The sequence below is a fragment of the Helobdella robusta genome, assembly GCF_000326865.2.
Source record: "Helobdella robusta unplaced genomic scaffold HELROscaffold_37, whole genome shotgun sequence".
Classification (NCBI taxonomy): domain Eukaryota; kingdom Metazoa; phylum Annelida; class Clitellata; order Rhynchobdellida; family Glossiphoniidae; genus Helobdella; species Helobdella robusta.
In genome coordinates, this window is record NW_008704785.1 from 1698856 (window position 1) to 1723119 (window position 24264).

The window sequence follows — 24264 nt, forward strand, 5'->3', positions numbered from 1 at the left end:
TTTTTTTTCTCGTATTTTCATTTCAGCCGCTAAAGTTTTGTGACATTAACAATAATGAAAATATAATTAACAAATGAATGAAAATTAATTAAATTAAAAATTAGTGAATTAGTAATGAAACGTCATTAAAACTAAATTAGATTGCATCGATGAGAATTGGCAATTTGAATTTGATTACTCCCTACTAAGAAATAACTAAGCGAAAATTGAATTGGCAAACCACACACTAAAATTTCTTTGGAAACGTATAACTTGTTTGTTTATTCAACAAAATATTATTTATCTTTCACAGAAGATCATCTAGTTTCCACCAGCATATATGAATTCTAACTGCACTACGACATTCTCCTAATAAGTAATAAGAACGTTATTTACTCTCACCGACAACGGCAACAACTTATTACCGAAACTAAACAATGGGGGCCTTCTTAGATAAACCAAAAACCGAAAAACATGTTCAATCAGGTTCCGGCAACGGCTTGTCATACGCCGTCAGTAGCATGCAGGGCTGGAGAGTTGAGATGGAGGATGCACACTCAGCGATCATAGGCTTACCTGGCCGACTTAAAGATTGGTCTTATTTTGCTGTATTTGATGGACATGCTGGGTCTCGTATTTCTAGCTACTGTTCAGGGGAACTGTTGCAATCAATCATAACAAACAACGACTTTCTTGGCAAACAACCAGAGGAGGAATCAACTGGCGGAATTTTAGAGCTTCCGACTGAAGAGCAAGTGAAAGTGGGGATTAGGACCGGGTTTCTTGCTCTTGACAAAAAAATAAGGTATCTTCCTGAGACAATCAGTGGAGAAGATAAAAGTGGAACAACTGCTGTTTGCACTCTGGTCTCACCTACTCACATCTTCCTAGCAAATTGTGGGGACTCGAGAGCTGTTTTATCGAGAGGGGGCCGACTAGCGATTGCCACGCAAGATCACAAACCAGCCTCCCCAGCTGAAAAAGAGCGCATAATCAATGCAGGAGGCAGTGTCATGATTCAACGAGTAAATGGGTCACTGGCCGTCTCACGAGCTCTGGGAGACTTTGAATACAAAAATGTGCAAGGAAAAGGTGAATGTGAACAATTAGTGTCTCCAGAGCCAGATGTTTTTGTGAAGGAACGAACGGATGATGATGAATTTCTGATTCTTGCATGTGATGGCATCTGGGATGTGATGTCAAATGAGGAGTTGTGTGACTTTGTTAGAAGTCGACTACGACTTACTAACGATTTGGAAGCCGTCTGTAATTCGGTCATTGATACCTGCCTCTCAAAGGTTTAGTTTTGTTGAATTTTTTTGGGGTTATATTTTCTTCACTTTGTATTAAAATTTATTCTTATGTTCAAATAACTTCAGTAAAATGTCATTTCATCAAGTGGCATGTTAGAGAACACAAAAAAACGAACAAAACAACACACGTACATCCACGCACGCATACACACACGCGCACACACATATTAAATAGGGTAGCAGAGATAACATGAGCATCATCTTGCTGACGTTCCCCGGAGCCCCAACTGTCTCAGATGAAGCAAAAGCCAATGAAGAAGAACTCAATAAAAGATTAGAAAACAAAGTTAAAGGTACTTGCTGTATTAATACCTTTGCATTTACATACATACATACATACATTTATACATACTTACATACATACTACCATACATACATACATACATACATACATACATGCACACATACATACATACATAACATTATGTCATACACACCTACATAGATATGTACACACATGCATGCATAATTTATTTACATATAAGGACACACTCACATACATTCAGACATACAAACAAACAAGCATGCTAGAAAAAACTACAGTGTTACCTCATTTCATCTTGGTTTTTGGCCCCCTTATAATTGGTATTTTTAAACAATATCTGTTATGTTTTTAGCTTGTATCAGTTAGAGAGAGAGAGAGAGAGAGAGAGAGAGAGAGAGAGAGAGAGAGAGAGAGAGAGAGAGAGAGAGAGAGAGAGAGGGCAAATGCATTTAAAAGTATTTGGTGTATAAATGATGTACATTGCAGAGATAATGCAGAACAGCCCTCCGGAAGCCACCATGCTACAGTACGTCATGCACCTACTAGCCATAGAGGACATCGAGGGCCTGCCACCTGGTGGAGGAATTAATGCCAAGTATGTTTTTGCGTGTCTGTGTTTGTATGTGCGTCTCTGCCTGCATGTCTGTGAGGGTATGTCTGTATGTTTGTTTTTATGTTCTCTATAAATGGCCAGTATATGAAACGGTTGCAATTGTTTTTTCTCATTCATCTCGTCTGATTTCTGTTCGTCTGTAATAAATTTTAATCAATATTCTTGGTCATAACTGGATTGATTGATTATAATTACAAATTAATTATAAATTAATTAATTAATTTTTTGAATAAATCGATCGTGACTTGAAAATGTTGACAGGAGAGATACTATCGAGGAAATAATAAACAACATCGCATCGTGCAAAGACTAAAGGTCATATCTCTATCACTATTATTATTATTATCTATAATTTATATAATTAATACTGTTTATCGTCGTAATTAGTAAGATTTGTGACAGATGATGTTCTTATTTTTTTAAATTTTAGAGTTTTAAAAAAAATTTGTTTTCTCTTATTTAGAAAGTTTTTTTAATGGGATCTGTTTTTAAGTCGTTTGTGTATGCGCGCGTGCATGTGTGCGTGCGCGCGCGTGTATTTATCCTCTTTATATAAATGTATATATATTATTCCATTTGACTATAATTTTTCACTGGGTGAACACTATTTTGAATGTTAATAATATATTTTTATTTTCACAGGTCACTGAAACTTTACCCATGAAGAAAGAGAAGTTTAAAGATTAAAAATGAACGATGGATAGACAGATAGATAGAAGAGAAGAGATCCATAAGGAAATAATATGAGAATATGATACGCTAAACATTAGTCCATCAACATCATCTCTTATTATTACTTTTATTATTATTATTATAGTTCATAATTATTGTTAATAATATTATTATTATGACTTTTTGTTTTCATTGATTTGGGCATTGACGCGTTGATATGACATTTCTAACAAATAGCATCAGTAATTATTCTATTATCTTCACATCCATCACCATAATTATAACTGTTATAATTATTAATTAATTATTATTATGATTAGTGGTAGCAGTAGCAATAGTATTATTACTTTTTGTCATCTTAATTCGATAATTTTTTCCTCCTTTTGTTTATTCTTTCATTTGGACAATCTTAAAACTTGTTCTCAAGTCATTATATTAATTACCATTATATTTTTGTATAAATATATGTTTATGTATGTAATTTGAGGTATATAAATACATATATGTGTATATATACGTATGTAATATATATATATATATGTGTGTGTGTATGATTTAATTTATTGGCAAAAAGATAGAAACCTGTATATAATCTAGGTAGTGTTTTTTATGTTTGTTTGCGTGTGTGCGGGCGTGTATTTACTGATTTATACTTATAAGAACGCGTTACCGTATTCACTTACACAAATGTAACTTTGAAATGAATGTGTAAATATTATATACGCGATAACTAAGGTACAATTCTATAATACAATACATGAACTCATTCTTCACTTTACGCATTAGAAGATGCGTTAAATTGACGATTATTTTAAATTTTCTCATTACTACATTGTTATATATAAATAATTATTCTTCATTTCTACTGTTATTCCCATTAATACACGCACACAGACAGAAACTCAATATATAAATACCGTAATAATATTAAAAATATAAATGAAGTTGGTTTGTACACTAAAGTGTAGATATTAATTCACCCATACTCTTATGCGTGCATATTTATACAAGTTTGTATACATGTGTGTATATAGTATTTGTTTCACTGTGTGTGTGTGTGTATTTACGTATGTTTGTATATGTGCGTGCGTGTGTATGTATGTATAGTTATGAACTTATTTTCTAATGGGGAAAATACCGTTATAGACTGTTTTTATTAGTACTGTATGTTAATGTTTTGTATGTATGTTTATATGTATGTATGTTTGTGTATAAGTATGTAGTTTCGTTTTTTACTTTGTATTTGAAACAAAACATTGATAGTATGATATGACACGCGGGCAGGTATAATGTTAGAGGATGTTTGTACGAAGGGAGAGATGGAAATTTGTTTCCCCTCTCATACTTGTTTTGCATACTCTGTTACTATTCTCTCACCTTTTATTCTTTCACTTTCTCTCTCTCTCTCTATCTTATTTCTGTCTTTCACCATCTATTTGTGTTCTCTCTCTCTCTCTCTCTCTGTCTCTCTCTCTCTCTTTCTCCTCTCTGTTCATCATCATCTGACAAGCATTGTAATAATACTGCAAAAAATTAATAGTACACGCACACACACACAAGCACACTCACACAAATACATAAAAACCTACGAAGGCGCGTTGTATTTAGCTACACCGCCCATACAACTAAATAGACTTTTTAGTATTTTTTTTGCAATGCAGAGGAAGTAAACTGGTATTATTATTATTATTATTATTGGTGACGATGATGATGAGTGCATGTTGTGACGGATTCTGCCTGCGCCTGTCTTCTGAGAGTCTGATTTTTTTTTAGGGATGATCATAAGTAAAATTATTGTTTGATGGATTTTTTTATTAAATTATTATTATTATTAAATTATTATTATTACAAATAGATTATTTAATGATAGCTGTGGTCATCATAGGTGGTCATCGTAGTATATGTTGTGCTTGTTCCATTTCAGAACACTGTCCGGATGATTGGCTGGCCTGTCAATCAAACCTGGAAAAAATAATTTTTTTCAGCAAAAAAAAAATGTAATTATTTTTATATTTTTATTTGTTATTAACAACCATAAATAATAATAATTATTATTGTTGTTATTATGATTGATATTTCAATTATTATATTGTTAGATGGTTATATCATTACAGCAATATTCTAAACAACTGTCTGTCTGTATCTTAGGCTAGTATTTATATTATATTTGTATTATTTCATGATGATGATGACGACGACGATGAAGACAATAATAATAATAATAATAAATGGTTTCATATTTTTGTTTTTAAAATTTTAAAACAGTTGTCTGATATGTAATATTTGTAACAATACGGCTATTTTTACTAATATTCATATTGTATGTATTTATGTATGTATATATATATGTATGTATATATATATATATATATAATATATATATAATTGTCAATGATATTATTGTTATTATCATTAAAATAATACACCATTTTTGTGTAAAACTTAAAAACTCTATATATATATCTACAAAACTCTATATATAAACTTAAAAACTCTATATATAAACTCTAAAAACTATATATATATATATATATGTATTTGTGTGTGTGTGTGTGTGTGTGTATTTACACCAATTACAAACCAGCATGTTGGGCCTGAAATAAAAGTCTCTGCAGCCTGCAATGAGCTTTATGGCACAGGCCGGTTATGTTCTGGGGAAGCACATTTCCTTTTCTGTCTAGAAACTGGCTGATTATTAGGACATCCTGTTTAGGAGGAGTGTTTTTTGTTTGGTAAGTTGATATAGATAGATGAATACACATATACTAATACATACATAAACATATTATACAGTTAGACACACACATACTGTGTATTTTACTGGGGCTTTTAATTCTTTGGGACATAGAGCACAATACTCTTTATTCGTGATGGCATTTTCCTGTAGCAAATAGTCAGATCTCTCAGATTCTATGTATTTACCTTCGATCTGTGATTTTTTTCAGATTGAAAAAGTTGATTTAAGTTACAAATTAAATTTTTGAAGATGATAAATTAAATTTTAAATGAAATTATGAATAAATTTATAATTTTAATTTTTTTTTCAACTACTAGGTAGGTAAATTAACAAATATTTATTTAAATTTTAAATCTTAAATGTCTACTTACTGTAGTTACGTTATTCTCTGTCGTAACTACAACTGAAAAATGAAAAAATTTGTAAGTTCATTTTTTAAAACTTCACATTTTAAATTTTTTTATTTAATCCATTAATTTAAATTTTAAAAAGTTAAAAAAATATTAAATACATTTACAACTGTATAAATTATAAAATCAATTAAACTATTAAAATTTAAGAAATAAAAAAAACTAATAAAAAATAAATAGTTTACTTTCTTTTAAAAATGTTTTCTGCGTTAAATGTAAGCTCCGAAAATTAAAATTCACATTAAATCGATTATTAACCTTTAAAAACGACCGTGCGACAATAGACATCTTTAGCGATATTTGAAAGCATTAAACAAAACAGCGAGCATAGAACAAAAATTGGCTGGAACGCTTGACTTCTCTGGATTGTTGGCTTATGTGACCAAGGGGAGGCCTATTTACCAGCATACAACACCTTCTTATGGGTTGAAGCAGAGATATGCAAAGAACCTCAATTTTTTCAACTTTTAATTATTTTCAGTAATGTCTCCCCTTGCCAGGCCCGGAAAAAGGGGGGGCAAAGGGGGCAAGCGCCCCGGGCGGCAAATTTTAGAGGCGGCAAATTTTAGACATTTTTTAAAAATTTGAAAAATTTATTCGCATTTGTTATAATATGGATGATGGATCAAAGTAAATTTGATTTTTTTATAATACTCATTTTTAATTTTTTTTAAATTTTTTTTGGTTTGTTTTTTTTCTATGTAAAGATTAAAATATAAACGCAAATATTATGAGCAGAATCTTTATCTTATTTCTTATTTGTAATCTTTCCCTTATTTGATTTAAAATCACGCCGCGAAAAAGTATCGTATAGTATAGTAGGTTAGTTTAGTCGTTTTCATGTTAGAAAATAAAAATGGATGGCAGAAAAAAACTTAGTGGAGCTGAATACAAAAGAATTGCTAAAGAAAAACGAAAAAAAGAAAGCGATGTGCTGTCACTAACGCCAAAATTAGAAACGTTATTCAACAAATCTAGTGTTAATGTTAGTATTATATAGTGAATAGTGATAAAGAGGGCTCAAAAGAAAAATCAGGTAAATATTTTTATTATTTCAAATTTCATTAATTGAATAATGGACTCTTTTGACACTTATGAAGTCTTGCAGAGAGTCTGCACCATCTGAGGCCATTGCTGAGGGTAAATTGTTAGCAAAAATGAATAATCTAACATCTGCATTTTCAGAAAAGAGATCAAGAATGAAAAGAAAAATGGCTGATGAATTGTGCAATGATGAAGCTCTGACAAGTGTTGAAAATATGTACCAATTGACTATGTTAGAAATCATTGACAGAGTGATTACAGAACTTAGTGACAGATTTGAATCTTTGAATAATGTAAACAGCATGTTTGGGTTTTTGAATGATGTTAAAATTGAAGAAATGCAGACAGCAGATCTAAAAATTAAAGCCGAAAATTTGGCAAATATATACTCAGCTGATCTCAACATTGATGAATTCATGTTTGAAATAGAAAGTTTTAAGCATCACGCTTTGACAGTTGACAAAAGTTTAAAAAAAGCCACATCAAAAGAAATGCTAAGTCTCATTTATAAAGATAAATTAGAAGAAGGCTACCCTAACATCACTACTGCATTGAGAATCTTTCTCACGTTGCCTGTCACAGTGTCATCTGGAGAACGAAGTTTCAGTAAACTCAAAATCATCAAAAACTACATGAGAAGTACAATGGGACAGGGGAGACTTTCCAATTTAAGCATAATTTCAATTGAACACAAACGAGCATCTCTTATCAATTTTGATGATATAATCAATACATTTGCAGCTAAAAAAGCTAGAAAGATTTGTTTCTAATATAATATAATATAATATACGAAACAATTACTTGATAAGTTGACAAATGACATTGTTTGTAATACAAAGTTTTTCAATTTTTCACGTTTTATAACTCTAATATAGTTGTTTTTTTCTATGTCAAGTATCTGTGTTAACATGTATATTGATATGTCCATAAATAAAACATTTTATTAAGAAACATGTAATATGTAATTTAAAAAATGCATTTATACACCTTACGGTAGTAGCATAATAACGTCGTGGGTGAGGCGGCACACTGATTTTTGCCCTCTCTGGAAAATACAATAGTTCCGGCCCTGCCCCTTGCTCCAAACCACATAACTAGAATAATAGGACTAATCGATCAATTCGATCTATCGGTCGGGCTATTCGTCGTGCTTGGATTGTTGGCTTACGAAATTGCATGGATTTTAACGAGCAAGCTAAATTACTTGATTTAATATGCTTAAAACATTGTAGTAATTCTATTTAATTTTAATAATGATTAATAGAATTATGTATTATTAAATTATTTTTGTTAATTTGAATATAAAAATTGCTTTTGGTCCGGTGAAATCCGGTGGCTTACTGAAGCCGAAGGTTGGCTTAGTAGGATTGAACTATAGTCACCCTTTTTTTTACACTATTCGATCATGTTAAAAATTGGTTTGCTTATGAAATAAACGGCCTAAATAAATCAATTGTTATTTGAATAACTATCTTCATTATATTCAATGATTATTTTACATTCTGCTGGTGCTCATAAGAAACTGGCTGCTGAAATCATACGTTGGCTCACAGCAGTGGCTTACAGGGTTTCATAGAACTCTTACGATAGCACTTTTTTGTACATATAATGCTTTAAATAAATCAATATATTCATATCACAATTATTTTTGTCAATATAAATATAGAAATTGCTTTTGTCAGGTGAAAAACAGTGGCTTACTGAAGCCATAGGTTGGCTTAATCGGATTTTTTCTCATGTATACAATACTATGAGATAAATCAATCAATCGGTCGGCCAGCCAGCCAGTCATATATGTGTATATATATATATATGTATATATATATATATATAAAGTAAGAAAGAGAGAGAGAATGAGACAAGGGGTATGCGTAAAAAATAACGTTTCAATAAATAGATAAAAATATACAATACACATACACGCACACACACACAAACAAACTCACACACACATATATATATATAACGCTTGTATTAAATGAAGAATGCAAGCTTTTGAAATGCATAATGAGAACAACTATTTTTATTTCGTTGTTGTTGTAATTATTAATATATTGTTCGTTGATGATGGTTGTGATGATGATGATGATCGTCATCATAGTTAACAAGATTAACAGTATAACGTACTTAAAATACATTGACAGAAATGACAATGTTTATTGTACTGCGTATATATGATGGCAGTATGTATGTTTGTATGTATGTGTGTCTGTGTCTCTATGTGTACATGTTTGTATTCGAAATTTTAGTAAGAAAAGAAAAAAACAACAGTTGCTTTTATTTGACATCATCAAAAGATGAAAAGTGACGAAATTAAAATTTGTTAAATGTCAATTTTTTAAAAAGTTCAGCTTTTAAACAAACATAAAATATCGATCGATAAAAAATAATTATCACGAAACATGAATATTTAGTAAGACAGTTCACAGCATATCATAATGACTAAATCAACATACCAAACAGAAATTATTCATGCATGCATATATACAAAGTAAATCAGGAAATATCCAAAAATTATATAACCAAAATAAGAAACTAGAAACCAGTCAACATTTTACAAATAAATAGATAGACATTATTAAAAAGATTGTTCAAAAATGGTAAAATTTAAGGCGACGACAAAAAAATTGTAGTTTGTTTTGTTGGTGTTGTGTGGTGCTAAGAAGTGAAAACAAAAACACGACAAAAAAAATATTAAAAAGTCGCAAGAATAGTAGTCAGTCACCTACCTACAATTAAATTACTCTCAGGGCCCTAGCTTACCTGTAATGATAACTCAACTCATTTATTTTACATATTTTAACGTTTTAATTTTACTTGAAGCTTTTAATTTATGTTAATGTTAATATTTTACTTGAAACTTTTTAACTAATGTTAAGCCCTAGCCTACCTACAGTTGTTCAACTCATCTCAATCCCTAACTTACCTATGAATTAAATTAAGTCCGGTGAAGAAAATAGAAAGTTGAAGAGAAACATAACAACAACGACACCAAATGAATGGATGTTGTGTATGTGTGTGTTGTATTTATGTGTGTGCGTGTATGTAAATGTGCGCTCGCGTACCCTCCAGAAACTTCTTCACCCACTACGGACGAACCTACATTGCAACGACCATCATCTGACACGCACCGAGGAAATGAATTTTACCGGATACTGAAAAACAAAATTGAAAGAAAAAGTTAATTTTTTTAAATAAAAAACAAGCCATTGAAAAAAAGTAAGAAGCAACTTATCTTACCACGAGATTACCATCATGAAACGTGCTGACTCCCACCACAACCCACCTCTGATCATTCTGTAGACAAATTTTTTTATTGGCTTAGTAGTAAATGAATGTTAAAACGAAAGAACAAACGAATAAATGATTGAGCGAATGATTGAATGAATTAATTAATTAACCAATCTATGATTCAATGAATGAATATAATGAGTCAATTAATGGATGAATGAAAGATTGTGTGACAAAATGAATGAATGAAAAAGATAAAAACAACGAAACTAAACCATACTTCAAAAATCGTCGTTGTTGTTTTCTTCGAGTTGTTATCGGAACGATCATCATGAGACCACCATCTGAAACGTGCTGAACGATCATCATGAGACCACCATCTGAAACGTGCTGACGCCCACCACTGCCCACCTCTCATCAGTCTGTAGACAAGTTATTTTTATTAGCTTAGTAGTAAATGAATGTTAGAATCTTAGAAGCAAAAAATTATAAAATGGAAATAATGGCAAATAAATAATATTTGAAAATAATAAAGAGAGTAAAATGTAAAAAAAACTTACCGTCGTCCATTCGACAAAGGCAGAATGTTGAATGCTTTCCGGTTCCTACGTTGTCCTCCAAAATTGGTGCTAGTCCTCCTCGAGATTGTTGCTGAAACACAGCCCGTGGAATGGAGAAAGAGAAAATTCTCATCAGAAAGCTTAGCGGTGCCTGCAACTCAAATTGCTTAATAAAAATAATCCTATCTACCTATTCAATTACCTTAACTAATCTATATTAAATTGTTAATGGTACGATAGTCGAAAGTCCCCCTTCATTCTCCCTCCTTGCACAGAGGTTCACCGACAGCCAGGGCACCGGATAGTAAACCATTGCCGTGCGGATAGTAGACTACTGCCTTGCGGATAGTAAACCATTTGCCGTCCGGAGGCCGTGCGGGTAGTAGACTATGGCCATGCCGCATAGTAAATCATTACCGTGCAGATAGTAAACCATTGCCGTCCGGATAGTAAACCATTGCCGGTTCACCACTGGCCGCCAAGGCTTACCTCTGACAAAAGACTTCGAAATTCAGAGTCTATCGGCTATCGTACCCTCAACTTACCTATTCATTACAATTAAGCCCTAGCTTACCTAAGATTACAAAACTCAAGAGCCCAATTCATTGGCCTTTCGGCACCCACCCCACCACCTACGTAATGCCTTGGGCTCCAACTTAGTAATAATAATATAAAACTTAAACCCTAAATCTATTAATGAGTATGTGTTACAACGTATCCTTAACCTACCTATTCATTACATTACGGTCCTAGCTTACCTAAAATTACAAAACTCAAGAGCCCAATTCATTGGCCTTTCGGCACCCACCCCACCACCTACGTAATGCCTTGGGCTCCAACTTAATAATGATAATGTAAAACTCAACAACTAACCTACCTATCGATACACTTACAGCGTTTTAATTTACATTACAAGATTTTTCCTAGAATTACATTATTGCTCTTAACTACCTATGAAATTAAATTACTCTCAACCTTAGTAATAATAAATTAGAATGTGTAATGAAATTAAAATTACGCTCAAATACTAACATATGTGTTTATGTATGTATTTGTGTGTGTGTGTGTGTGTGTGTGTGTGTAATACGCTGGTGCGTGTAATGTGGGTGCAAGATAAAATAGAAGAGATAAACTTACGCTGCCTACCTATTCAACTACATTAGTGTTGGATGCTCCCTATCTATCCTACCTACAATTAAAATTAGGCCTATCTAACCTACCTATATAGCTACTTAATGTAATTGTGTGTGCGTGTGTGTGCGTGTGAGCATTCCTACTTAATGTTAAATTACAGAAAAAAAGAAGAAAACGTATCCCAGTCAGGTAGGTATTCTTTGCCACTGAATGAACGAACGTAGCCTGACATCTTCCATGATGAACTCCTCTGGAAGCTTCAACCTGAATGAAATGAAAAAATCCTATTTAATTAATTAATTTGAATGAAAATAGAGAAACGAGCCGCGGTGAAATCCACCAGCCGGAAAAGCCAGCAAACTGGCAAAAAAAGAAACCGTTAAGAAACCGTAAATTCGGAAGTTAGGGTCAAGGTTGAACGCAGGGTGACATCACAACCATTCTGATCCTCCACGACGAACTCCTCTGGAAGCTATAACCTGAATGAATGAACCTGAATGAACCTAGATGGACAAATCTTATTTATTTAATTAATTTAAATGAAAATAGAGAAACGCAAAGAAGCCGACCGGTCGGCAAAGAAAAGAACCGCAAAGAACGGTATCTATATAGGATTTATGCTCTATATAACTCTATATAACTCTATATAACTCTATATAACTCTATATAACTCTATATAACTCTATATAACTCTATATAACTCTATATAACTCTATATAACTCTATATAACTCTATATAACTCTATATAACTCTATATAACTCTATATAACTCTATATAACTCTATATAACTCTATATAACTCTATATAACTCTATATAACTCTATATAACTCTATATAACTCTATATAACTCTATATAACTCTATATAACTCTATATAACTCTATATAACTCTATATAACTCTATATAACTCTATATAACTCTATATAACTCTATATAACTCTATATAACTCTATATAACTCTATATAACTCTATATAACTCTATATAACTCTATATAACTCTATATAACTCTATATAACTCTATATAACTCTATATAACTCTATATAACTCTATATAACTCTATATAACCATGCATACTACCACATTCAATCAATAAAAATCCCACTAAAACCAGGAACCACCGCGTACCTGCTGAATGTATGATGTGAAACAAAACAAAAAAAAAACACAAGACAAAAATCACACCACCAAGTAGAGTAAAAGAATAGGAGTCCCTAACCTACCTATGTAACTAAATTACCTTATGCCCTAGCCTACCTATATAATAAATTAATTTTTACCTCACCTACCTATGCTTCATTAACTTAACTCAAGACTCATGAAGAAAGAGAAAAAGGAGTAAAACAGAACATAAAATACTACCACACAAACAAACATGATATATGTATGTATGTATGAGCAACCGCTAAAGAACCCACCTAAAATATAAAAAAATACAACATACAAACACACAAACCACAGACATGCAAACTCTATATAACTCTATATAAAATAAAATTAAATAAAAATAAACAAATTAAAAAAATATAAATATAAAAAAATGAGATCAGGCACTCCGACTCGAGCGAGGCAGAAATGCCTGATCTGACTTCAACGTTTTTTCAGCTCCTATTTATACTCGTTTCAACCATACATTTTCATCATTTCAATCATTCACATCAATAAAAAACTTATTTAATGTATGTACTACACTATTATACAGTCTTAACCAAAATGCTAACCGTACTTAATTGAAGTCATCGAGCGAACGCCTTCGAAACTTTCTGGTTGGCTGGTTGAATCTGCTATATTGCTTTTCATATAAACATAATCTAATATAATATAATTTAATTATTTGTATACATGGATTCCAGTCACTTTATATATATATATATATATATATAATAAAAATTCATTATAAAAGCAACAGTAATCAGTGCTATATATGTAAGCACGCAGTACAAATTTTTCGGGGAGAATTCAAAATAGTTTGAGACCACACCTTGCTTAACATCCAATTCCAAGCCAAGCCAAGCTGAGCCAATATGCATAAATTCATTATTAAAAACAACAGTAGCCATTACTATATATGTACGCACGCAGTTCAAATTTTTCGGGGAGAATTCAAAATAGTTTAAGACCACACTTTGCTTAACATCCGATTCCAAGCCGAGCCAAGCCAAGCTGAGCCAATATGCATAGACTTATAAGCGCTTTTATATTAAAATTTTGCTCGCTTTTTAAACGAATATCCCAATATAACAAATTCTCCATCCTATTTTAACTTTCTTTGATGCTTTTTAATCAGTTAGGTCATAAAAATCATTAGTGATATCGCAATGAAATCAATTTGAAATTTTTTTTTAATTATTGATAAAATTTTTAAATTGTTGATAAAAATAACTAGTATATATAGTGTAGTAAAACGTTTAAAATTTTCTGAGAGAATTTAAAATAATTTGAGACTACACCGTAACACAATTGTACAATTTGAATGTGTAAATACAACATTATAAATGTATTATAACTACATGTCTATTTCTTTATTTAGTTCTGCCTGTGTATATTTTGTCAAATTTATTTGATAGGAATTGAATATAACCTTTATACCGGCTGATTAACTACCATGCAGTAAAATAACTACTGTTGACACCAACGATTTCGCAACGAATTGCCCATACCATATAATTAGAATAAACTCTTTCAATCAATGTTCAAATTTTTATATTGTCATTTATTCTTTCGTCTTTGTTTCTGTACTAATTTTCGTGTCAGATACAATAATTTAGTTTTTAAGTAAATTTTCATTTTCGTAGCTATACACAAACATGCCTACCTGTTGCATTAAAAATTGCATTAATAATAAATAGAATTGAGAAAATTTCTGATGCATCTTTTCACAGGTTTATTTTCAAATTAACTTCACACTAAAATAAATGTAACAATATCCCTATACTCGTTGAATAGAACTATTTTGTTTTACAATTACATATATTTTATTTTATAGACTATTATAATTTATAATGCTATCATGGATTACCATTTTATTATTAAAAGCAATACTTAAGAAATGCACAAGTTTCTGTAACAGTTTATAAAATTTCAGATTTCCTCAAAATGTAAAAATGCAAAACGATTGGATTAAGTGCATCAGACAGGAAATAAATGATTTCAAATGGCTTCCATCAAAAAATGCAAGAGTATGCAGTGACCATTTCTGTAATAAAGATTATAAGGGTTATGATGGAGAAAGGAAGGTAATGCTGAAGAAAGCATTCCCATGTTTTCAAGTTAGTTATATTTATATGTCATCAGTTACACAAGGACGCAATTCACATCATCATTGTACATTGCAACATTATCTATACAAAAAATATAAAATGCATTCACCAATATTCCATGTATTTTATTAAAACTTAAAAAAGGCATAATGACATTGTGAATAATAAACCCTGTTTAGGACTGGGATCATCATCATCATACCAATCACCATTACAAGTAGAGTTAATTTTATATTAATGCTTAACAAGTTAACTAAATTGGCATAATCAAGTTTTTATATGAAATACACATCAAATATTTAATGTAACAAATAAATTAACAGAAAAATTTCTGGAAAAGTTTAAAAAAATTAGAACATATGGCTCTGATCAAAAATCATTCGCGTTGACACTGCATTTGTATGGGCATAAGGCATATGATTATCTTAGGACAAATGGCTTACATCTTCCTCACACTAGGACATTAAGAAAGTAATCTTGTCATACCTGTTCAATAATTTTAATAAGATTGTTTTAAATAACTATTCTCAATGTCATTTTATTAACACTACATTAAAAGGTAGCTACAAAACATTGATGGTATGCCTGGGGTGATTTCTACAAACCTTATTGACTAATGGTGATGGGGAACCACTGGAACTGTAGGATTATAACATTCAATCTAATCATGGATTGAGAAATCAATCCTTGATATATTTGATAACAAACATTTATTATAATATAAGAATGAAAAATAGATGTAGGTGTAAGGCAAAATCTTACTGGAACTATTATTTGTAGCAATTTATGATTTATTTTTTTATTTATGACTTTATCCATTTTCAATGATACCGATATTTTTAATTATTATTATCCAAATTATACTCATGCCTATATAAATTAATTTGATTGCGGCTATTTCTATGCTTAATTATTTTATTTACTTGCTATAGGTATGCACAGCATTTAATAAATTAATGATAATAATTAATAACACAACATTCTAAGTGCATAAAATATAATAAATTAAAAGTACAATTTTTATAAACCTCGTTGGTTACGGTGACGAGGATTCTTTAAAACTGAATGATCATGATCTAACAAGTCATGGATTGATGAATCACTGGAATCACACATTATCTTTAATAAATTTAATAACAACATGTACTACAATTTAAGAATGAGGAATATTTTGTAAAACATTAAATAAAAAAAATTTAGTTTGAATCACTCATAAGTCATAATTAATAAATTTTAATTAAATTGCAAGTTAGCTTGGGGAGTTTGAAGCTTGAATTGAACAGATTACAAAATTGTTTATTTTATAAAATTGATTGGTAAGTTGTTTAATATATTTATTTAATTTAGTATATTTTTTATTCCTAGACCTAAGCATTGTAAATAAAAATTTTAAAACCAATCAAGCAATAGAATTTAGGATCTTAGGAACAAGTGCTGTTAGTCGTTAGTGTAGTAGTAGTATGTATTAGCATAGTGGTTCGTAGTTTCTAGTAGTCTAATCTGTTAATGTTCGTTAGTGTTATCTGTTATTTATTTCAATTAGTAATTAGAATCAGTAAAGATTAGTTTTAGTTTAATTATTAGAGTTTAGTAATTTAATTACTAATTAGTCGTCGTTTAGTGTTGTTGTGTTGTTGGTGGTTCACAAAAAATTTTTTTTATTTAAAATGCAAAAAGATACTTAACCGTCATACAGCAATATCTATCCCAAAACAGCATCTAGTATCACCTTTTAAAACATTTTGAAATTTTAAATAAAAGCAATATTCCGAAATTAGTAAATATACGATCGTAACTTTTGACTTGGGCGATAAAAATCACCCTCCAACTTTCCTCCGGAAGTAAGCTCCTTGTTCGACCGTCAAAAATGAGCGAAGGCCGTTATATTTATTCTAATTATATGTATGTGACATGCTTATTTTTGGGGGGTTGGTCGATTTGCGACAGTTTGTGACACGGGGGCTCAAAGAAGACGCTAAAAAAGCGTGACATCCTTAAATCATTCATTTGATCAACTAATCAGCCAGCCAATCGACTAATCAATTAATCAATGAACTAACCAATGAACCAAATGAATGAACCAACGAATGAACCAAATGAACGATCGAATATTGGATTGTGACAAAAAACCAAAAACAAATAAATGAGTAAAAAATTATTTGCAAGGTTTGTTGAGGCAGAGATGTTCATTTCATCGTAATTATTTTCAGTTCTTTTAGAAATCATCAAAGTATCTACTTACGTATGGGGTGGGTGGGAACCTCTGAACGCTTGTTTCTTCAATCAAGTCGATCATTTTTTTAATGTATGTGATATATAACTTCTCAATGTACGAAAATAATAAGTAGTAATTGTAGAAAAAAACAGCAGCAGTAGAAGTATTAGTAGCAGCAGTAGTAGTAGTAGTAGAAGTAGTAGTGGTAATAATAATAATCAATACATAAGTAATTGAATTGAAATAGGTATAAAAATACAGTATTAACATAGTTATTAAGTTTTATTCTTCATCCATTAGATAGTTACTACAATCATTTTAATTAATAATTTAAATAATTATGTGGTAATTTTTAAAAAAATTTCTCTGCTTCTTAAGACTTTTCTCCAAAGGGACGGTGGTCACTTTATGAACGCTTCAGCAGGTATATTGTTTGATTGCTGGGAGAATGAAAGAGAAAAAAACAAAAGAATTAGTTTAAATTTTTAAAATTAAATCAAACAAATATATAAATATATCTATAATTATATTATAAATAATTTAGAACATCAAAATTATATGTCTTTATGTGGGCTGTGTATGTGTAAATTGAACTCTACACACTTTTCTCACTTAAGAAAATAAATTTATTTATTATTGATAATTATAATAAGAATAATTATTTATTAATAATTATAATAATAATAATTATTTATTAATAATTATAATAATAAAAATTATTATCTTTAATTAATTAATTACGTGAAGTTCGTGAAACTTGATGGCAGCCTGGTCAAAGATCCAATTATTACCGGACAGGCACCTGAGAAAAATTTAAATATTCATCAGGGATAGTTATAGAATTGGCTAGCTGGCTAGCTAATTATCATAATTAATGCAGGCTGGGGTCATATAATTAACAATACATGACAACTTAGCAGAGCAAATTAGGGCAATACTAGCTAACATTATTAAACATAGTAATATATTCATTAATCTGCTGACCAGGCAAGTTGGCTAGTATAATCATCAGTGCTATTTATAGTACAGGCTAATTAACATATTTAGTATCAGTAATGCTATTTATAGAACAATGGCTAGCTGACCAATCAAACACGTCAAATACTAACATATGGGAGTAATACTCGTTCATTCCTGACATCTGGCAAAACGTTTCAACCATTGTTTTCTGTGTTGGCGTCAAGATGGTTCCATCGAACGATGACGTCATAGTAGCAGCAGCTGAAGCAGCTAGACTAGCTGCTACTGTTGATGACGATTTCGTTGCAGAGGCCGATGAGGATGATGTTGAGTTGGTTTTTTCGCTACTCGCTAGGATGACCTTGTATTTCTGTTTAATTTTTAAATTATTATCACTAATATTACTACAAAAACAATAATAATAATTATTATTATAATCAATTATAATTATTATTCATAATTACCTCAGTCAGTTCATTGTTTAGGTTGGTTATAGTAAGCATCTCATTGATGATTGCAATGCTGTCCAGTGGAGGGGAAATATTAATTATATTATTATTATTATAACAATTTATTATTATTACATTTATCTATTATTTTTTATAATTATATTTATCAAATACTTATTATCAATTGCTAATAATCTTGACAAAAAAATGTTGAAAGTTTATAAGTTCCAGTTTGGTTGTAGATACATTTACACATACATACACGTACATACACACATAAAAACACACACACAAGTACAAACACACATACACAAGTACAAACAAACACACAAACACACACAGGCAGACAAACACACATACAGACCCATCTTTGTTGGGGACAGCCACAACTAATCTATTAAAATGCCTTATTGGTTTGTTTCGAACTGAGGAGGTTGGCGAAGAGGCTGTAGGAGAAAGAGAAAGTAATGATGACGACAACTAAAATTATGATTATAATAATTATGACTATAATTATTATAATTATGAATATAATTATAATAATTATGACTATAATTACTATAATTACGAATGCGAACCGCATTTTTAAAGCGATGACGAACGATAAAAAATGATGACGACGACAATAATAATAACAATAAAAAAAAGCAATCATAATAAAAACAATAATAATTATCATAATAATAATAATAATCATAGAATAAGAAAAATAAAAAAAATATGGCTCTAAGATGACCAACTTTCGATGAAAACTCCATTCAAAGTGAATATTAACAGGCTATGCTGTGAGGAATTGAGCATTATTATCATTAATTACTATGATTATTATTGTTATTATTATAAATAATGTCAACAACAACCAATACTCTAATGGCGACAACTGCCTAACAACAACAACACCAGCAACAATATCAACAATAACATCAACCAAAAAAACATCATCATCAACAACAACAAACATCAACCAAAACAACATCAACAACAACTAACATCAACATGGACAACATCAACAACGAATGAATTTGGATCGTGATTGGTCGGTGGAAGTTTTTTTAACGTGCTGATTATTTCCTCCCGCCCTGATCTAACTCGCAGTAACTTCTCTCCTTGAGGATTATTCAGTGTTTTTGGTCTCGTTATTTAGTGTTTTTGGTCTCGTTGTTTAGCGTTTTTGGTCTCGTTATTCAGTGTTTTTGATCTTGTTATTTAGTATTTTTGGTAATGCAAGTATTGGTGGTAGTGGTGTCGGCAAAACAGGAGCGCGAAAACATCATCAATTATAACAACAACGTCATCATCATCATCATCGGCCTCCCCCTTCTTCATCATCATCATAATCATCTTCTTCACCACAACCATCATCATCATCGTCATCATCATCACCATCAGCAGCTAACGGTCTTCAATCCTCTTTAAATTGTGACTGATCTTTATGTACTCTGATAAGTTTGATTGGTTCCTGCGACGACGATGACGTCATCAATAATAATAATAATAATTATTATTATTAATATTATATTAAAGTAATAATAATAATAAATATAACAAAAATAATAACAACGATAATAACATCGTTAACAAAATCACGAATAACAACAACTTACGTGATTTGGGTCCTATTGAAGAAAGCTGATACAGAGAAAATAGCCTAAATAATTGTTTAATTAAATAAATAAATAAATCAATCAATCAATCAATCAATCAATCAATCAATCAATCAATCAATCAATCAATCAATCAACCAATCAACCGGCCAACCAATTAACCACCCAATCAATCAGCAAACCAATCCATCCATCAACCAACTTGATCATGGTAAGCTCCAGCTAAGCCTTCCCTATTTCCGTTGTCATACAAGCTGTAGTACCTGTGATCCCAAACATCAATAACATTAACAACGGTAACAACAATAGCAATAATAATAATAATAACTATAATAATAATAATAATGGGGCAAAAAATTAGAAGCTTACTGTTCAATGAAGAGGCAGACTTGAGCCCTGATGACGTCATCGTCGAAATAATTACCCTGTTAATAACAATAACAATAATAATGATAATAATAATAATGATAATAATAATAATGATAATAATAATAATGATAGTCATCATCATCATCATCATCGTCATCATCATCATCATCATCATCATCATCATCTGGGTGACCTTAGTGGTGGGAAGTTCGGTAGGCTCGACGTTAAAATTGATAGGTGGAGGTAGGGTCTGTCCGTCCTGAATGAATGAACGAGGGAATGAAAAAGTGAATGAATGAATGAAAAAAGTAAATGGATGAATGAATTCATAAAGGCATGGGAATAGATGAACAAAAGCATAAAGAAATGAATAAATAAAATGAATGAATGAATGAATAAAATGAATGAATGAATGAATGTATTACAAATAAGAATAATGACCAATCTTAGAACATTTGGGAATTTCTGCCTGACAGCACTGTTCCATTGAGGTAGGAGGCAAACATTATTGTTGTATCAACGTCCCATTCATATACATGTTGTATGTATGTATGCACGTATGCGTGTGTATGTATGTATGTACGTATGCGTGTGTATGTATGTATGTACGTATGTATGTATGCACGTGTGTGTGTGTATGTGTGTGTATACGTTAAAACAATATTACTAACAATTAATATCATCCCAATTACTAATACTACCACCATTATCATTATATGTAACCAAAAAGACATCAGCCTGCCATTGTGCAATTGAAAATATTTGAACCCCAGTTACTACATTGGATAGAAGAATGCATGCATGCACGTATGCACGTATGTATGCATCTATGTATGTATGCAATGAGAGGAAATAAAATCCCAGACCCAAAAAATATTCTCATTCTTTTTTTTCATCCTACCATCTCTCCGCCATCATCATCATCATCATCATCATCGTTACTTCAGATATCATTATCATTAACAGGAACATAGCTACCATCATCAGGAATATCGCTATCATCCTCATCATCGTTACCATCAACACGAACGACGCCAATAATAGAATAACGCACACATATATAAATACACACACACACACGTACGCACACACACGCAAACACACACACACGTGAATATATACAGGCATACGCGAACACGTATATACAGACATACGATGACATGCAAACACATTCCCACAAATACATATATATATACATACATACATAAACACATACATACGTACATACATACATACATACTATCATTCATAGATATACAAATATACCAACACATACAAACATGAGTACGTACACACATACATACAAACATACACACATAAACAAGTGTGGACACAACTTATACAAAATTAATTCCAATCTCAATGTAATAATATTATTTATTTATATAATATAATTAAATATATTTAATATTTTCTTGAAATATTTTTTTTTCTAAAATAAAATATCCTAGATGACAATATCATTCATCTGATAGAGGATAAACCCAAAACCTACAAAAATAAACCGCCATATATAAAAAAATAAAATTAATAATAATAATAACAATAATAATAATAACAATAATAATAACAACAACAATAATAATTTTTGTTTAACTTTGGAAAAACCCAAAAGCCATAGTCCCCAAATTTTAAGCGGTTTTTTTAGAGTAAAATTAATGAAAAAAAACACCTATGGTTAATAATAATTTTGTCCCCACATGTTACTCTATCATTATTATTATTGTTATTATTATTATAACAATAATAAATGAATGATATTGTATCTAAAAGCAGCCTACAGCATCGACAACAGCAAATAACTATAGTTCGATTCTTATGACGTGATCCTATGTATCACGGTCAGTATCTCTAATCATCCTATATATCCTAATTATAAATAACAATAATAAATAATAATAATTATAATTAATAATTATAAATAATAATAATAATTAATAATGATATGAAAATGTCTTAAGTATTGCAAAAAGAACTTGACAACCAGAATGATGAATGTCTGAAGTACAACGAATGACAAAGCTGACGACGATGATGATGATGATGGTGGTGGCAAATTAATAATAATAACGATTAACAACAATAATAATAATAGTGATGATGATGGGGGCGATGATGATGATTTAGTATAAATCTGGTGATCATTGATATAGATATGGTTATACTGGATATCTTGGGATGATGATGAAGACGTTGACGATGACGTATACAAATACCAGATGATAACACTGATGATTGATAATAAATCCTTCTGCACTTGTTCCTAATAATTTTTGCATTTTCTTTACAAACTAATTTTTGGCATCTAAAGTTCATCAGTTATTAAATAAAGTTGAGAAAAAAAGACAGAGATAAAGAGAGAGAGAAAGAGGTTCCCCAGAGAGAGGAGAAAGAGAGAGAAAGAGAGAGAGAGGGGGAGGGAGGAGAGAAATGAAAGAAAGTAAAACTAATGAAAGCATATTAAAAAAGTAAGAGAAAGCAAGTGTGTGTGTGTGTGTGTGTATGAGAGAGAAAGTTGCACTCCTGTTATGTTTGGAGGTTGAAATACGAACATTGAAACTCAAGAGAATATGTATATATATATATATACACCTCTCAAAAATTTCAACACCATATAACATAGATGCAGATGGCAGAAGAGAGAGAGAGAGAGAGAGAGAGAGAGAGAGAGAGAGAGAGAGAAAGAAAGAATATAACTTTGAGGATAGAGAGATAGTAAAAGCAGACTAGATAGATAGATGGACGGAGAGACAAGAAAGACAGAAAGAAGGATGGGTAGGCAAAAAATAAATGAAGCTGGAGGTTCATTTATTACAATTTATTGCTTAACTAACGGATGAATGGACGAAATTGGATAAAAGAATTAATGGATAAATGGATGGGTTTATAGAATAGATAGATTAACTAATAAATAGATAGATAGATAGATAGATAGATAGATAGATATATAGATAGATAGATAGATAGATAGATAGATAGATACTAGGATGATAGATAGATAGATAGTAGGATGATAAGATACAGAGTTTGACATTGTTAATGATGTATCTTATCATCAACGTTTTTGTTGATATCTTAAAACTTCCATGACTTTCTTTCATTGTAGAGAATCTGTCACTGAGTTATTGTTGATGATGTAGAGATAACAAGACAAAAATGTTGTTGTTGATGTTGTTGTTGAAGTTTTTTTAAGAAAAAGTTGTTAGCGCTGTTGATTTAGTTGCTGAAGCAGAAAATGTGGTTATAGCAGTAGACGATGTTGTGTCACTGGCAACAGTCTAGTTGTTGCGAAAATTGTTGACGTTTTTTGTTTGACGTTGACGTTTTTCTATGTTGCTTAATGTCATTATAGATGAGATGATTGTTGTAGTTGATGTAGTAAGAGTCAATGTCACGGATGTTATTATTGTCTAAGATGTAGCTATAGCTGAGGCTACTGATGTTGT

At 30.8% G+C, this 24264-nt stretch overlaps 4 protein-coding genes across 4 annotated transcripts in view; 2 read left to right on the forward strand and 2 right to left on the reverse strand.

The window, feature by feature from the left end:
- Positions 1 to 3653, forward strand: HELRODRAFT_185799 (hypothetical protein). The gene is made up of 5 exons (XM_009023638.1): positions 1 to 1277; positions 1468 to 1585; positions 2044 to 2152; positions 2432 to 2485; positions 2813 to 3653. The coding sequence occupies exons 1-4, from the start codon at positions 417 to 419 to the stop codon at positions 2481 to 2483; spliced, it is 1140 nt and encodes a 379-aa protein (XP_009021886.1). The 5' UTR covers positions 1 to 416; the 3' UTR covers positions 2484 to 2485; positions 2813 to 3653.
- A 1068-nt stretch (positions 3654 to 4721) lies between these two features.
- HELRODRAFT_176424 (hypothetical protein) lies at positions 4722 to 6277 on the reverse strand (the record flags this gene model as incomplete). The annotated part of the gene is made up of 4 exons (XM_009023639.1): positions 4722 to 4804; positions 5424 to 5547; positions 5652 to 5771; positions 6248 to 6277. The coding sequence occupies 4 exons, from the start codon at positions 6275 to 6277 to the stop codon at positions 4722 to 4724; spliced, it is 357 nt and encodes a 118-aa protein (XP_009021887.1).
- Positions 6278 to 6845: 568 nt separating this feature from the next.
- HELRODRAFT_176425 (hypothetical protein) lies at positions 6846 to 10995 on the forward strand (the record flags this gene model as incomplete). Its single annotated transcript, XM_009023640.1, has 4 exons — positions 6846 to 6974; positions 7180 to 7498; positions 8716 to 8745; positions 10844 to 10995. 4 exons carry the CDS (start codon positions 6846 to 6848, stop codon positions 10993 to 10995), a joined length of 630 nt encoding a protein of 209 aa, XP_009021888.1.
- Positions 10996 to 19585: 8590 nt separating this feature from the next.
- Positions 19586 to 24264, reverse strand: part of HELRODRAFT_192740 (hypothetical protein) — an 8907-nt gene continuing 4228 nt past the window's right edge. Inside the window, exons 12-19 of the mRNA XM_009023641.1 lie at positions 21260 to 21296; positions 21012 to 21077; positions 20819 to 20874; positions 20652 to 20712; positions 20450 to 20493; positions 20243 to 20304; positions 19836 to 19951; positions 19586 to 19618 (exon numbers count right to left, since the gene is read on the reverse strand). Of these exons, the coding sequence (XP_009021889.1) occupies positions 19616 to 19618; positions 19836 to 19951; positions 20243 to 20304; positions 20450 to 20493; positions 20652 to 20712; positions 20819 to 20874; positions 21012 to 21077; positions 21260 to 21296 (445 nt within the window). The 3' untranslated portion in view covers positions 19586 to 19615. The remainder of the gene's footprint in view (positions 19619 to 19835; positions 19952 to 20242; positions 20305 to 20449; positions 20494 to 20651; positions 20713 to 20818; positions 20875 to 21011; positions 21078 to 21259; positions 21297 to 24264) is intronic.